This window comes from Lepisma saccharinum, chromosome 19 (assembly GCF_977018435.1).
Source record: "Lepisma saccharinum chromosome 19, izLepSacc3.1, whole genome shotgun sequence".
Lineage (NCBI taxonomy): Eukaryota > Metazoa > Arthropoda > Insecta > Zygentoma > Lepismatidae > Lepisma > Lepisma saccharinum.
In genome coordinates, this window is record NC_139247.1 from 12,463,237 (window position 1) to 12,480,486 (window position 17,250).

General features: G+C 37.3%; 1 protein-coding gene across 1 annotated transcript in view; it reads right to left on the reverse strand.

Moving 5' to 3' along the window:
• Positions 1 to 10,832: 10,832 nt before the first annotated feature.
• The window catches only part of LOC146002937 (uncharacterized), a 74,122-nt gene continuing 67,704 nt past the window's right edge, over positions 10,833 to 17,250 (reverse strand). Inside the window, exon 4 of the mRNA XM_083141094.1 lies at positions 10,833 to 10,904. Coding sequence (XP_082997220.1) covers positions 10,833 to 10,904 — 72 coding nt within the window. The remainder of the gene's footprint in view (positions 10,905 to 17,250) is intronic.

A 17,250-nucleotide genomic window follows, 5' to 3' on the forward strand; every position in this document is an offset into this window, starting at 1 on the left:
CCCATCAGGGTCATGGGGTATTCACACTAGCGGTCAGGCTTCGCTCCCTTCAAGGTACATTCATCGTTACCCTGGTGGTGGATGCTTGGCAGTGTACGTACACCTAATTTTCAGGTACAAAGTTCCTGCAGATTGTAATCACAATGTTTAAGGAATTTTGTAACGACAGGCTTGGCTGATATAGCATTGGCGTTAGAGGGAAATGACCCAAGAGGGAAAGTCTTACGAAAACGGAAACAGCTTTGGGTCCATCCGATTAGTGCTAGACGCAAGACAGAATTAGATGCAAGACAGACGGATTATACCCTCCATCCTCGCCTATTGGACAAAACCAGATAGTTTTTAAAGAATTTTCGAACATCCCTTGCTACTTTTAAAAGCATACAAAAGAGAATGGGTCTTTTATAAAGAAATACACGTAATTCTGTGCTGCCACTTCAACTATGGAAAATCTCGTAGTATTTATAACGTAAGAAAAATTCAATAACATAATAATGTGTGTTCATTACTATGCATGAAACACACAAAGTAAAAAAAACGAAGATAACTATATAGTTTACAAATAGCTTGAAAGTGTTCAAATTTTCAAAATAACTATTTTCACTTACCAAAATTTTCGCACCAGCGCAGATAAGATTGTAAAACAATGAATACTATAATTCAGTTTTTTGGCAGTTTTACACTTGGTCAATGTTCGCCTCGTTTATCCTTTTGCGAAATCTTCTCTCCACTTGATTGTTATCGTTGCTTCAGCTTAGATGTAAATGCAGCCTAAGGGTCGTCCTCCTTTGTGGGGTGGTAACCGTCCGTGATAGGTGCGAGAACTAGGGATGAACGATATCGCAAATTTGATACCGCGTAATATGTCAAGAAAATATCGTTATAGACGATACGATACGATGTTTCTTCCGTATCGTCATATCCTCATCTACGATATATATCGCCAAATTTCGTGACGATATATCGCCAAACATCGAGACGATATATCGCCAAACATCGAGACGATATATCGCCGACACAATATATATCGCCAGATATCGTGTCGTTATATCGCCGACACGTTATATATCGCCAAATAATTTGACGATATCGTCTTGTTCATATCGCCTGGATGATATATCACCCAAACATTAACCTTTATTTCAGACACTACATCGATAGAAACGCACCACCGACTGTTGCCGCGGGAAGGGATGTTTAGCAAGGGCCAATGTGAACCCTGAAGTCTCCATTCGAAGCCCTTGTTAGGCATAGCGTATCATTCTATAGAATGATGGGATCAGAACCAGTCACTTTGCAATTAATTGCTGCTTGATGTAAGCTATTCATCATTCATCATCTGATCAGAGCACTCGTCATTGGCAGGACGAGTAAACGATTGGCAATACGAAAGGTACAAATAAGATTTAGGAATTATTCAACTAGAAAAGACAATGGTCACTCGTTGGGTTTTCTGAACCTTTGAACCTGAATCATGGCTGGGTCTTAGGATAGGTGCCTGTCTATCTGACGAATGAAGATAATTACGATGAATAAGATATACGAAGTCCTCTGTTGGCTTCTCTATCGGTTGATCAGAGCGTCGTCTCACTTCTGCCCCACTGCTCTCCTAACCTCTTCTCTCTTCTCAATCCCAATTCAAAAGTCAGTCCCCTCTCAGCTTGTCTCACCTCTATATCCCTAGGCCATGGAGCTCTTCCTCCATGACGAATCGTGTTTTTAATTGCCACTATGCAAACCGCTGACTCCATAGGCAGAAGAAACTACCTGTTTCCTGAATAGCTCAGGAGGTTTGCATAGCACAACACTGTGCATTGTTTACATGCCTCAGAGGCTGAGACAACTGAGAAAAACAAGTGAATGCCCTGGTCAACATGAAGCATTCAGAGAGGCTTTTATAAAATAAACATATAATCTTAGGGATTGATACGATAACATGCAATGGTGTTAATTAATGCAGGAATATCTGACTCAAGTATCACTGTGGATATAAAATCAAAACATCTAACTTGCAAATAAAATTAGAAACAAATTTTTGAGACACACATTATAACTCGTGGTATGGGAACAAAAAGAACTTAACTCCAAAGATGTATCCACTTATCACTAATTTACCAAGTATTTTGAAGAGTCAGACATGTTGCTAAGAATACACAATTTCCTTTCGCCTGTAATTTTATAAATTGGAGTTACATCTCTCTTGTTCTCACACAAACAACTACTATTGTTGTCAAAATATTTCAACCAATATTGGGCCTCCCCGGTGGCGCAATAGTAACACTGTTGTTTTGTAAACAAGGGGTCTCGGGTTCGATACTCTGTGGAGACACAGAGTATTTCGGATCCAATTTTAAACTGTAGGTCCACTCCCGATTAGCCTATCTGTGCATAAATTGAACTTAAAATTAAAACTCAAACTCCAAATACTCATAACTTCAATCAGTATAACAAGCTAATTTTTGAGAGTCGTCAGATTGATAGATTTGCTTTATTTTACTTCGCTTTTTGTGCCACTTCTGGCTAATTTGCAAAGATGAGGATGAGTGCTGATTTGATGAAATTGATGAATTGACATTCACAAACATCCATGCCCAGGCCGGGATTCGAATTCGGGACTCCTGGCGTCGTAGCACGATGTGCTAACCACTCCACCAAGGGGGCGGCAGGATGCAGATCCCCCTTGAACTAATACTGAACATAAAACTGGGAGATTAAGTTAATTTACTCAAAGTACGTGCTACACGTGCGAAATTTATGAGTATAATAAATGTGACGGAAGTTTCTTCCCACTTCCATTCTTAGAAATTGCCAGACTCAGAAAAACGTAGAAAATGTTGTATACGAACGCTATTACCTTGTTTCATGCAATTAACATGCCCTAAGAGACCTTAGCGTTTTGCATAGTACCTGTGCTACGTACATTGCTCTTACCGTCTGCACTCACTAATGACTTTACGGCGGGGTACAAAGAGAATGCAATTGAAGAATGAATGCGTACTCGGTACACGAAACAGAAGGGAGTGCACCGCAATTAATTTGAACAAGATACTACCTCCATTGTCTTCAACGCAGCGAGTAGTTGAATAATTTGAGACAGAGCTTCTGCTGGGGCAAATGCGCCTTCCCACATCCCATAAGTTAATGAATTGTTCAGAATTCACATCCAGAGACGAGCGCTCTTCGCCGCACGGTTCATAATGGCACACGATTTCAGGAAATTAGCTCAATAGCATCGCATTACCAAAGCACTAATTTTGTTTTGAAATTTGTGTGTCTGTTGCTCAGGTAAGGCAGATTATTCTGTTACGCTTATTTGAGTAACTTCAAACATTTTATACAGAAGTGAAAATTCAAGAGGAACGGGTAAAAGAACGCTATTAGGAAGAAAGTATTAACACACTGAAGCTCAATTACCACTCAACGAAATATTTAAACTATCCACCCCAAACTTCTTGCGCTAGTGAGTTATTTATAGTTTGCCTTTACTTTTTGGAACCCTTACCTATCTTGATTTTTATACAGAGTTGGAACAGGTCTTTGATAAATTTTCTCAGTGTGATATAAAAATTCTGTTAGATGACTGTAATGCACAGATTGGCAAAGAAGAGACATTTAAACTCACGATTGGTAAAGAAAGTCTTCATGAATTAAGTAACGATAATGGTATAAGATTGATTACTTTTGCAACCTCAAAGAATTTAATTGTGAAAAGTACCACTTTTAATCATAAATATATCCATAAATATATCTGGTCTTCTCCAGATGGTAAAACTCATAATCAGATAGATCATATTCTCATTGATAAGAGAAGGCATAGTAGTATAATTGACGTTCGTACACATAGAGGTGCTGACTGTGAAAGTGACCATTATTTAGTAATTGCTAAATTACGAGAAAGACTCTCAATGATAAATCATAAGCAACAAAATCTAAAAGTTATAAAATTTGATACAGGAAAGTTTACTGATGAAAGAATTAAGAAATATTACCAAATTAAACTGTCAAATAGATTTGATGTTTTGCAGGATTTAAATGATGATGAAAATATAAATGAAAGAGACGTAAATAAGAATTGGGAGCACATACGTAATGCAATAGAATCAGCAGCTAAAGAAAGTATAGGATACCATAAACCGAGAAAAAGTAAGCCATGGTTTGATAATGAATGTCATAATCTAATAGAAAAAAGAAATCAGGCTAGACTTAGGTGGTTAAACAACTCTGATGATACAGATCTAAACAATTATAATAGAATAAAGCGAGAAGTTAACCGCACGTTTAGAAGTAAAAAAAGAGATTACTTGAAAAGCAAAATTAACGAAATTGAAACAAACAGCAAAAATAAAAATATCAGAGATTTACACAAAGGTGTAAATGAGTTTAGAAAGGGGTGCCAACCTAATGTAAACTTGATAAAAGATAAAGGCGGTGATTTTCTAGCTGACCCAAGCGATATTCTAAATAGATGGAAGAACTACTTTAATGACCTTTTAAATGTCCATGTAGGAGATAAATCAGAAGTGAATGAAGTACACACAGCAGAACCTTTAGTTCCAGAACCTAACTTGACTGAAGTTAAAGATGCTATTTAAAGGCTGAAGAATAACAAAGCACCTGGCATTGATTTAATACCAGCTGAGTTAATTAAATATGGTGGAAATTCATTAATATGTCAAATTCATAAATTAATTTGTTTAATATGGAATAAAGAAGAAATCCCTCAACAGTGGAAAGAATCCATAAGTGTTCCTGTGTTTAAAAAAGGTGATAAAATGAACTGCAATAATTTCCGTGGAATTTCCCTACTCTCAACAACATATAAAATATTATCTAACATTCTTTTAACAAGACTAACCCCATATGCTAATGAAATTATAGGTGATTATCAATGTGGATTTAAACGTAACAGATCAACTACAGATCAAATTTTTCACATCAGACAGACACTTGAAAAAAAGTGGGAATATAATCAAAATGTCCATCAGCTATTCATTGATTTCAAAAAAGCATATAATTCGGTCAAAAGAGATAAATTATATAATATATTAGTGGAGTTTGGAATACCTAAGAAGCTTGTTAGTATGATAAAAATATGCACCAGTGAAACAGATAGTAAAATTCGTGTGGGTATTAATATGTCTGACAAATTTACAATTCATGATGGGTTAAAACAAGGAGATGCATTATCTCCATTGCTCTTTAATTTTGCCTCAGAATATGCTGTTATGAAGGTAAAATAAAGTAAAGTAGGACTAAAATTAAATGGTGTGACTCAGTTGTTAGCATATGCAGATGATGTAGACTTACTGGGAGGTGATGTGAATACAATTAAGAATAATGCTAAAATATATTTCAAATCTGCTAAAGAGATAGGTTTGGAAGTTAACAAAGAGAAAACTAAATATATGCTTACAGGCCGAAACCAAGTGTTAGGTAATAATCAAAACCTAATTATTGATAACAACTTGTTTGAACCAGTTTCCAAATTCAAGTACTTAGGAGTAATGTTAAAAAATGAAAATTATATTAAAGAGGAAATAAAAAGTAGGTTTCATTCAGGAAATGCATGTTACTTCTCTCTTTATAAACTTTTGTCTTCTCGTTTAATATCTAAGAAACTATAAGTTAAAATATACAAAACAGTAATTTTGCCTGTAGTATTATATGGATGTGAAACTTGGTCCCTCACATTGAAAGAGGAACATAAATTGAGAGTATTTGAAAATAAGATCCTTAGGAAAATCTTTGGACCTAAAAGGTATGAGGAGACAGGTGAGTGGAGAAGGTTACATAATTTAGAACTACATAATTTGTATTCATGTCCAGATCTTATTAGAATAATTAAATCAAGAAGACTTAGGTGGGCAGGCCATGTGGCACGAATGGGAGAGGAAAGAGGAGTTTACAGGATTCTTGTTGGGAAACCTGATGGTAAGAGACCTGTGGGAAGGCCAAGACGAAGATGGAGGGACAACGTTGAGATGGACCTAAGGGAAATCGGTTGGGATGAAAAAGAGTATATAGATCTTGCTCAAGATAGGGAAAGATGGAAGGCTCGTGTTGCTGCAGCCATGAACCTTCGGGTTTAAGAAGGCTATAGAGTTAATTAGTTAGTTTCCTATTCTAAAAGATCACCATTCTCGACAAATTACGCAACCCGACCGCAGCCCCATCTGTTTACAAAAGCCCGTACTGCTTAGCTCCGCCCACTCGCTTTTTCCCCTTCTCGTTCGTTATGTGTGGTGCTTCTCCACAGAATCGTGGAAGAGAATATAGAAAGGTTACCGTTAGTTCCCTTCAATATGTCAGAGAGTAATGTATCTGGAGAAATTGGAATCGGGTGAAAACTTTTATAGTTTAGCAAGGGACCAATGAGACTTAGTTACCGTTAAGGCTTTCCTGTTTCCACGTTATACAGGGCGTTTCACTCGAAGTAGGTGCGTTCGATGGACCTCAAATTCGTATCGTTGTATATGAAGAAGAATTTGGCAGAAATATAATTACAAGAAGGCAGCATGGATGTTTTCGGCAAAAAAAAATGGTTGAACAAATCATGAGGTTGTGGTTGAATGCTGCTGGCCTCACGCAATTTTTGGGTGCAACATGAGTGTAAAGATTCATTTCCTGAACAGACAGAGACCCTTGGAATTTTTAGCGATGAACAGGGAAAAGCTTTCATCAAGACCAGAAAACGATGGAAAAGTGCTACCAAAGGGCTAATGGCAGAGGCGTCTCGTGAACGCATGCGGTGCATGATGCGCATGCGTCAATTGTGGGGAAAGGACAGCTTGCTCTGCGACGACATTAGTGAGCATTTCTACATTCTAATTTCTTCATATAGGAGAAATATTTATTTTACAAGAGAGCGCTCAACTAAGCTTATATTACATTTCTTGGATCTGAAGTGAAAGAAAGTAATAATTCTTTTCCCACAATTGACGCATGCGTCACCTCAGAACCAAGAAATGTAATATAAGCTTAGTTCAGCGGTCTCGTGTAAAATAAATACTTCTCCTATATATAGAAATTAGAATGTAGAAATGCTCATGAATGTCGTCGCAGAGCAAGCTGTCCTTTTCCCCACAATTGACGCTTGCGTAGCATGCACCGCATGCGTTCACGAGACGCCTCTGGCTAGGGGACAATATTATGATGGCAGACTAATGCTGGGGCATCAAATCAGATTGCCCTGCGAAAGTCCACATAAAAGCTACGCGTCCGGAAGGGGGGCAAGGGGAGGCTGTGCCCCCCCTGAAATATGAAAGTGAACCAAAAAATATGTATTTCACACAAATAATTTCAATTTAGCCACAATAATATGTGTTATTTATTGCATGAACACCATAAATTCAAGTTTAAGCAATGTTTTTTTTTAGGGAACAACACTATTTTTGGAGAAAATGTGCCTTGTTTGCACCCCCTGAAAAAAAATATCTTCCTTGCCCTTCCCTGGAAAAAAATCCTGCGGACGTCAATGGCTACAAGTGCAAATTTTTGCCTGAATATAACCTATTTGAACTTTGCATGCCATGCATATATTTTTATTTACATTACATGCTTTCTGTGCGTAGACATACATGTTAGTTTAAAGAAAAACTCTTTACATTTACATTCATATTTCTCTATATTAAATACATGTTTAAAACTTTTAAAAAGTACTTTCATTTTACTATATTTCCAACCTGCAATGCATATTTTGGAGCACCTACACTTAGTTGTCATTAAATGAATAATATCTTCGCCATGATGGCATCAAACTTTAATTGATTGATTTCGTTTATTTTACTTCGCGTTTTGTGCCTCTTGGCTAATTTGCGAAGATGGGGATGAGGGATGAAATGATGAAATTGATGAATGGACATTTAGAAACAACCAAGCCCGAGCGGGATTCGAACCCAAGACCCCTGGCGTCGCACCGCGATGTGCTAACCACTCGGCCACGGGGTCCGGCATCAAACTTTAAAACATTTGCATTTGGAAAATTTAAAATAAAGGTTAAAAATTAACGTGTTGAATTGCAAGAAATAGAGAGCTTACAGTGAAAAACTAAATTTAGATTTAAATCAGCATCCCTAAATTAGGTTACAACAATTTATAATTGCAACGCAACAAAACATATGTTCACCCGTGTAAACTTTTAAAGATAATTATTAAAATTTGTAATTTTGTACTACATCTAGGTCGACTTGGCAATATACATGTGTAACAAGTGCAAGCTTTGTGGTAGTGATATAAAGGATAATTTTTTTATCATATCAAAACAAATAATCTAAAAATATCAACATTAAAATAAAATAAATCGATCTAAATGGAACATGTGCAGAATATTTGACCAGATATACATGTATATTACGTTAAGGTAAATAATTCCTCGTTTTTTAAAACAGCTGTGTAAATATTAAAGCCTAACTTTAATTCAGGGTCGTATTTCAATTTATTGCAAAAAATACATTTATATATTGTGAAAATAAAAGACGTACTATCATCTATTAACTAGAAATACGTGACACACAAAGCCGTAACATAACAATTACTCTTGTCAGCATGCATCTTAATACTAATTTCATTAGTGAAACAGGTGAAATAATGGACACATTTTCCAATGGTAAATTTTTCTGAAAAGAAACATTAGGGTGGTGGTGCCGAATATGAGAGCCCTTTTGTTTTTCATATACCACTAGACAACTAAAGGATGTATGAAAGAAGCAAATGGATATTATTTTATGTCATATATTTACCTATCTAGAACATATAAAGAAATATAACACAACTCTTATTTTTGTATTGTTTTACATTGTTTTTAGAGTGTTACATTTTGGGGGGGGTGAAAAAAAGTGGTCCCAATATGAGACCACCCTTGTCTGACTGTAAATGTTTGTAATTATCGATCACATTGTAAAATTGAAAAAAATAAACATCATTGTACTGAATGTTTCATTTCTGCACTTAATAACTAACAAAAAAGACGACATTTTTTTTAAAAAAAAGTTGAGTTACTACAATTGTTTTGAAATTATTATTTGAGTTTACGTTCTATTTTTGCATACTGCTTACAAACGAACAGGCCATCCGCCCCACAGTCCTCATGTGCCAATCTACAACACCTTCGGCATTGTCGCCATTGCACCCCACCTTTGTCCTGTGAATAAAGACACCCACAAAAAATACATTCAGGGTCATTGTCGTCGTCAATATCATCACTGCTATCGTGGAAGGAAATGTTTTCTTCGTCATTCATTGAACTGCAGTCATCGTCACTGACATTTCTCTTCTTTTGAAATTTGCCTTTTCCCGTTGAGACCCCTTTGCCTTTTCCTTTCCCTTTATCTTCATTTAGTTTTCTTTCTGTGTCATCCTTTGACGATTTCTTATCCTTCATTAGTTTGTTTTTCTTAGTAGGAAAGAGGTGTCTTGTCAGAGATTGTTTCGCTTTCTTATCACTGCTTTCAGTCAATTCTTTTTGATATTGCGTTGATGTAATGATACAGGCCTGACGGGCTCTACTTGGCTTTGATGGGTCTCTCTCTGGTAAATTAGGGAAAGAGTGTATTTCTTCAGGAGTAACTAACAGCCGGTTGGAACTTGACGGTTGGTCTACTTCCACATTGGCGGTACTGCAACTTGGTTGTGGTGTGCTCGGCGTTACTGGACTTGAATTAAGCCTATCTGTTGAAGAATTAACCCTGTGAGAATGAATAGGGAAGTCTTCCTCACCAAATACGTTTTTGTTCAAAGGGAGCAACCCTGTTTTTTTTTTGTTTTTTTTTTTAAGCCATTAATGGAGTTGTTCATCGTAGCAGCCCTATTATAAGCGATGCCAAACAGTTGGCCAACTTGAAAATTGGTAACGAACTTACCAGGGTTTGAATGCAGCCAATCCTCAATTGCTTGGGCGTAAAATGTTTTCAGGGGAAACATGAAACTAACGTCGAGGGGTTGCATTCTATGAGTGGAATGGGGAGGGAGACACACAATCGTCACATGATTTTCCCTGGCTCTGTCAATAACGTCCGTATTCCTGGTATGTGAATTGTGGCCATCAAGCACTAAAAGTACTGGATCACTCTCGGATGGTTTCACGTGCTTTAGGAAATGGTTGAACCACAATGTAAAAATGTCGGCCTGTATCCATCCAGATGGATGACAGGCGAAGATCGATCCTGCAGGTGTCCCCTATATTAAAGCATCCTGCATATTTTTTCAAGGCCAAACAATCAAGGGAGGAACATAGGATCCTGCAGCATTCATGCACGTTACAACCGTGATAAGATGTCCCCGTTCGGCGGAAGTTAAGGTACCAACATTTTTTTTTTTTTGCCTTTCACCGAGATGACCTTAGCTAATTTGTGCTGTACAATAGTTATCCCCGTTTCATCAACGTTGTACAACCTATGTGCTTGACTCTTAATTGTTTTCGCTCAGGTTCATAAATTTCAAAAAACTTTTGGACATTCTCAGGGCTAAATCCCTTAATCCTTGCAAACGATGTTGCTTGAGGTTTTCTCAAAGTGAGCTTTGGGTGGAGTTTGTGAAACTGTCTTAACCCCTTATTGCCAGCGCATTGTTTGTCTGTAGAAAACGGATGCTTTAAACCATTTTATATGGCCAGTCATTGTTCTAATATCCTTTTTTATTAAGCCATAAAATTTTGAATCCATTTCAACACAGTATTTTACAAGCAAGTTTTCAATGTCCTGTGGTAAAGTAGGCCTTCGTCCCTTAGGAACCTCCACCAACGATTCGGCAGTTTTTTCAGAATCCTTCACATAACGCTCCAAAGTTCCTTTTGGAACTCCGAAATATATGGCAGCATTTTTATAACCCATTTCGTGCTATCTGACAACCTTTACAGCTTGCACCATCATAACTGGGTCCCACTTTTTGCGTTTAGCTTCAGGAGGCATCTAGAAATAATAATAAAAATAAAATGTAAACGTGCTTTTGACGGTTGCAAAAATATGCCTAATATGAGACCCCTCACGTGAGGGTCGCATATTAGGCATACTATGAGGTCTCATATTAGGCATCACCACGTGGACAACAACGCGAACAAAGGTTGAGGTTACGTCTTCATTTAGCCAATCAAAAACCCAGCATGTTAACACTACATATCACTCGCTACCTACCCTACACTAACGGATTAATAAAGAGTCTTACCTTCAAGATGCAAACAGAAGTTAAATGGTACGGTGTCAAAAACTTTTCAACCACAAAAACACAACCAAAAATACTGCACTTTACTGGGAACGCGTAAACACTCAACTGACTCACAGATGGCTGATGACGTCATATACTACTGTTTCACGCGACTGGCGCCTGGCGGCAGCACTTTCTACGGCCTGCAGGCCGGAGTCTCGGAAGGATCTCATATTCGGCACCACCACTCTACATAATTGCAAAGCAAATTTCACATTTTTTTTTTAATAAAAGTAGAGTTTGATAGCCGTTAATAACAACAAGTTGAGCACTAATCTTGGAATCTTTCGAGCTAGCGAATGAAATCAAGTCTCTGCGCTGGTAGTGACTCCAGATGGCTCGACCAATGAACGAGTGAGTGAGAATTGGAATGCATGAAGAGGAAAATGTGGTTGAACCTACCATTGGTTAGAAGCAGCGCGAAATACTTCGCTCCGCCCAATCGCTTTCTCCCCATATCTACCCTTATACGTAGCCTTGCTGCACTTTTTCCCGAGACAGAGTATAGCGAATTTCACCCCTCATAGCCGCTGGTTGTTCACAACATTTAAGAATAGAATACATATTATATTTCATTTCGTCCAAAGGATCCATTTATATCTTGATATCTGAGCGTTATCGAAACGTTAATTACAAATAATGTTTATTAGTTACTGCACATTGTAGCACAAGATACAGGAAAGTCACTAATTCACGGATTTGGAAATAATTATGTGTAAAGCCTTTGGAAAAAGCAGGGAAGGCAACGTTTATAACATGCGCAGGATATGTAGGTTTATATCTGTTTTTTATTACACCGGATGGCTACAAACCACTTTGGAGAACGGTCAGCGTGCAATATATCTTCGTTACCTCCAGAACTCAGTGTTGCAACTATTTTAAATTCTCATAAAAGTGTTCTCGTGCAAGCATCCTTTGCGATACAATAACTATATAATCGTGCAGGTATTCTCTTTGCGAGGAAAGAGTTCACTCCGAACGCCCCAAAAGATAAAACATAGACGAACTGTGAGAAGCGTTTAGCGAGGTATACGGTACTAGGACGCTGAGCTGCATAATTTTGTTGATTTTTTTCAGAGTAAGGAAGTCCAATGGATTTGTAGCTTCAGGAATTTATTAACTCTCATTTGTTTTTATGCGTATTACGTCTATTCGCTAGGTTACACTAGAAAGAATGTGGATGCATGTGCGGAAAACTACAAACGCTTGCAGTCTATACCTATGTGTAGCTTCCATATGTAAATAGACGGTAAAAGCAACCACATTCTATGCAGTTTATTTGATTGATTTTTATATGTTTTACATATTTTTACAAATTTAACTAATGTGTTAAAAACAATTCCTGTGTTTTCAACATCTTTACCAGCTTGACATTTACAAACTCCGGATGATAAATCTGGACAAGAAATGCGTAAACAGATATTTGTTGTTTTGTTTTTTTTTAAAAAAAATCTGGTCAGGTTTTAGATAACCGCACATTTATTGATAATATACTTCATCCTTACCTATTCCACCACACTGTATGACGTCACATAACGTTCAGCTTTCTTGTATGAAAAGAATTTCTTTCTTACCAAAATTTCTCTCTTATATTTTTTGGAGGCACACAGTTTGGATTGCCCCCCCCCCACTTTAAACTGTACGTCCAGTCCCAATTAGCCTTACTGTGCATAAAGTGGACTTAAAAAACTAACTCTATCAACTCTATCTCTCTTTTCATTCGTTAAAACAAGAACAATAAGATTCAAGTCGTAGTATTATTTTTTTAAGGACCTCTAATCTCTTCCGAATGACTGGTAGGGACTTCCATGAATCTATAAGAAGAGAAAGAAAGTTGTTATGGAAGAGAAGAGAGAGGGGGGAGAGGGGGGGAGTTGAGGAAAGAGAGATCGTAATGTCCACTCCAGTTTTAACGAGCCAGTATGAAATTCCAATGAATTGTTCTCTCAGCTAGGATTCCTGATATATCAATACAGATTTGTAGCCTACTTGTTACAGCTGCCGCCTCAAAATCAAATTAATTTTGCATACTAACGAGACTCCGGCATCTGGACGTACAAGCCAGTATGGAGCAATTGTAGAAAAATGTCAACCTTGATGTCCAAATATGTCGAATCAGTGAAGAGCCATGGGTTCTACATTTTTTTAAAGCAGAAGGAACATCTTTAGATTGGGAATATTTAATACACGTATTTGTAATCTCTAAAACTTGTCTTCAAAAACAAATACCTCATCAAGTACTATTGCACTAACTTTGAATCAGAAAATCCAGATTATTAGGTCGTAAATTCTGTTAGTCTGTTACCCTGGATTTTGTTTTTATATAGTGCTGGGATAATACATTTGAAGAAATTTTGCCATGCAAGAAGAATGGCTGCTACTACAATTTGAAAGTGGTTTCTATCGAAGTATATTTTTTTATCAAACTTTGCTTGTAGTTCCTAAACTTTCTCATAAGATTTATTAATAAACAATAAAAATAATATGTAAATAATTGCCTTTTAATACATAGAAATTAAATACACTTTCTTGTGCTTCCTGGAAGCTTACTTCTGAAAAAATATAGTAATAAAAATAGTCGGAATAGCGCACAGTAAAGCCACACGCGTTCCTACTGAAATGTACTTTTTAAATATTTCCCATCATTTTACCAGTAGTTAAAAGAAGAGCTCAACTCGATTTTAATAGTCCCGTCTAGTTCGCTGCACTTTTTTGACACTCGGTGTAGTGCAGGTGTATCCCGTTGTCAGCCTGGTGAAAGCAAATGACGTTCTAGTAGACGAAAGCGGTGTTCAAGTTCAGAATATTCAACAAATGCCTGTGTATCTGTAGCCTATGTACTGCTTTGAAATTTTGATTTGATATCTAAGGAAAGCCGAGTTGGATGTTTCTCCATTCATAGAGTTCAAACTGGAGAAATTCGTCCCTTCAATAAGAGTGGCCTCACACATACAAGAAAACAACCAAATCCGATGAAACATCAGGAAGAGGTATCCCGAAGGAACAACGCAACCTTTCAAGATATCAATCTTCAAGTACTTCTCCTTCAGCAAGAGACCTAACGTTAAGAGAACAGTTGAAGCTCAGCGGTTCATCCGTTGGCTCAATTACTCAACGTTCAATTTGCAGAAGCCGAAAATTCTTCCCAGATACCCCACAAAAAGGAAGAACCTATACGATGTTCATCTGGATTACACATGCGGATATGAGAGCTTCTACGACAACATTCTGCTGTGACAAAAAACAGATGCTAAATTCTTCAACTCGGACTATGTGGAAGATTAAGACCGTTAATATGGAACTTGCTTTGAAAATTTGAATTATTATTGTTTAATGTGGAAGAGTTTTTTTTTCCATTTGATCCCTTGAAGTTTAGCTCTAATTATTTTGAAGAAACCAACTTTGGTTTTCAACTTTTATTCAATTACTTCACATTCGATGTTATCTATTTCATTAAAAAATAACAAAAGTCATATTTGGGATTCGTTTCGATTTTTCCCCTCCAAAAATAAAAAAATAACAAATCAGCTTTATTAAATTGCGCATATAATTGCGCAAGACAAATGTACAAAAGTTGTTTCTTGCAAATACTCCCTATTCTAAAGTTTAAAAACTAATTATTCCACAACCAATAAATATCGGAAACTCTCAAAAACTATGTGAAAATATATGGACAATGCGACCTCAGCTTGGCCAATTTGTTTTACTGAAACATGTGAAGGAATAGGACTCATTGAGACATCTGCTGGATTAAACGAACTTGTCGACCCAGAAGAATGAGATGCAGACGAGAAAAACATGAATAGAAATGCAAATAATAACAGAAAGAGGAAATAAAGCTAACATGATACTTTTTATTTTTGTCTTTATGTTATTTTACATTCCCTCTGCAACATTAATATAATCGCGACGATGAAGATGAAATATTATTAGGTGGAACTGTTGAAGGGACACTCACACGCGCAATCCAGGAATTGAACTGTAATATTTGGTAACGAGATCGTCATTCAACGTGCCCTGCCACCGAGAGACAAAGAAAGCATTACAGAAATTGGAACAAACGTGAACTTAATTATCCTTTAATCAAGGTTTTGTGAAAATTATAAGCTCATGACGGTAATGTTACGGTATATGTACATATATTAAAAATTACGTTTCATTCTGGCACATTTGTTTAGTGGTGACGATGGGTGGTTATAAATTTATACGAGCTCAGGACTCCAAACTGAGTTCTTGCATTTTCTTTGTTGTAAGATTATTGATGAAAAAACACCATTTCTCGAGGTTTTTCTGAAAATGCAATTTTTATCCGTCGCGAATAGCACTCTTGCGTCGAAGGGGTTTCTTTTTATTGTTATTACTTATTTCGCTGACCAGTGAAATACACCAGGAACCACTTCGCGGGATTGTTGGAGAATAGAACGGAAGCATTCAGGCCAGGAATCCTAAAGCCTGGTCCTCAAAATCGATATTTCCCGAAGAATGCGGCTCGGAATATTTTATGAACAGCACGAGTTGAAGATTTATTTCTACGCTTTAAGGTGTTGCCACGGAAATTCCAGAAGACAGTTAATACACGGACAGGAGGGAAGGAATTATCCCCGGACTAGCTGCTCGGAATCCCAGAGACCTCGCTTCGATTCCCGTCACGTCCAGTCGTGTCAGCTGTTTCTTTCCTCAGTCTTCCGTTTCTAGGTTACCTTGTTCGAGCCTCAGTCATTCCCTCATAAAAAAAACGCATGTGGAAACTTTTAAGCGCGAGGCGCTCGTCAAAATCAGGAAAGTGCATCCCTCAGATCCTTCTCCGGAATATCTTCATGGATGTCGGTCTAAGTAGGATAGACAGTAGCACTCCGTCCATCCCCTAACTTTTTTTCTTCCCTTGAGGTATCTATCATGCACAAGCGTGTATGCACGAGTTGGTAGAGTCTGTGCTCCAAGAAATTCTTTTCCTCGCTTCTGAGTAAAGTGTACTTCGAAGCAGAAGTAATTCGTTGTAAGTTTGTCGAAGTTTGTGGAGAACCATACCACCAACCGCTAGCAATTCTTGGGATTCTAAACCAGAAAGGGATATTACGTATACAAGTTCGATATTCGAAACAAGACAGAGAATACCCAGGATGGCTGCTCACCGCGAATTCCTTGAATTCGGGAAATTCTGCGTGAATACTGCGTGAATTTTCCTGCGTAGACGTGAAAAATTGCAACTTTTATTATTCCCAGCCGTATTGAATTCATACATACTCTTTTTATGCGCTGAAGCACGTTTTTCGCAGTGTAGCCATTATTTTTATCTGGGAAGGAAAAGAAAAGAAAGTTGCGTGGTAAATAAAACAAAATTATCTCAATTCCATTACTTTGTTAGTGTCCATTGCTGAACAATATATCTAACGGACTGAAAATTATTATAGACGAAGATATGTTGAAGTTGATTAGATAAATTTGATCAAATTCTTATACAATCAACATTTTTTTTGTAACTGAGTATATCCCGTAACATTTGTTACTTGAGTTTATAGATATATCTATATTCTGGGTATGTGAAGTAGCAAATGTAAGCTCAACACCTTAAATTATGTATTTCTAATGTGTGAGTTTGTGCCCTTGATGTTTTGGAAAGTTCGCCTTGAAAACCGGGAATTATACTTGAATTTTATGATGGTTCTAGATTGGCCACCCTCCGACCTACTAAAATTGAGACGAGAACAAGGAAAAACCATTCGACACTAGACGAAACGAGACATGTCTGTGTGAATTCAAAACTAGACGACACAAGTGTCCGAAATACCTTCGAACGGCCAGCCGATAGTACCAGTCGAGAGGGACGTTTGGTTAGAGTGATATCCAGGGTGCTTTCGAACGTCAACTGCTGGCCTCTGTGGCAGTGTGGTTAGCACATCGCGCTTCGACGACAGGCGACACGTGTCCAAATCCCTGCTTGGGTATGTGTGTTTGTGACTATCCATTCATCAATTTCATCATACATCTGCATCTTCTCTTTTATTCAAAAGGCGCAGAAAAGCCAAGTAAAACAAACCAATTTAATTCACTCCA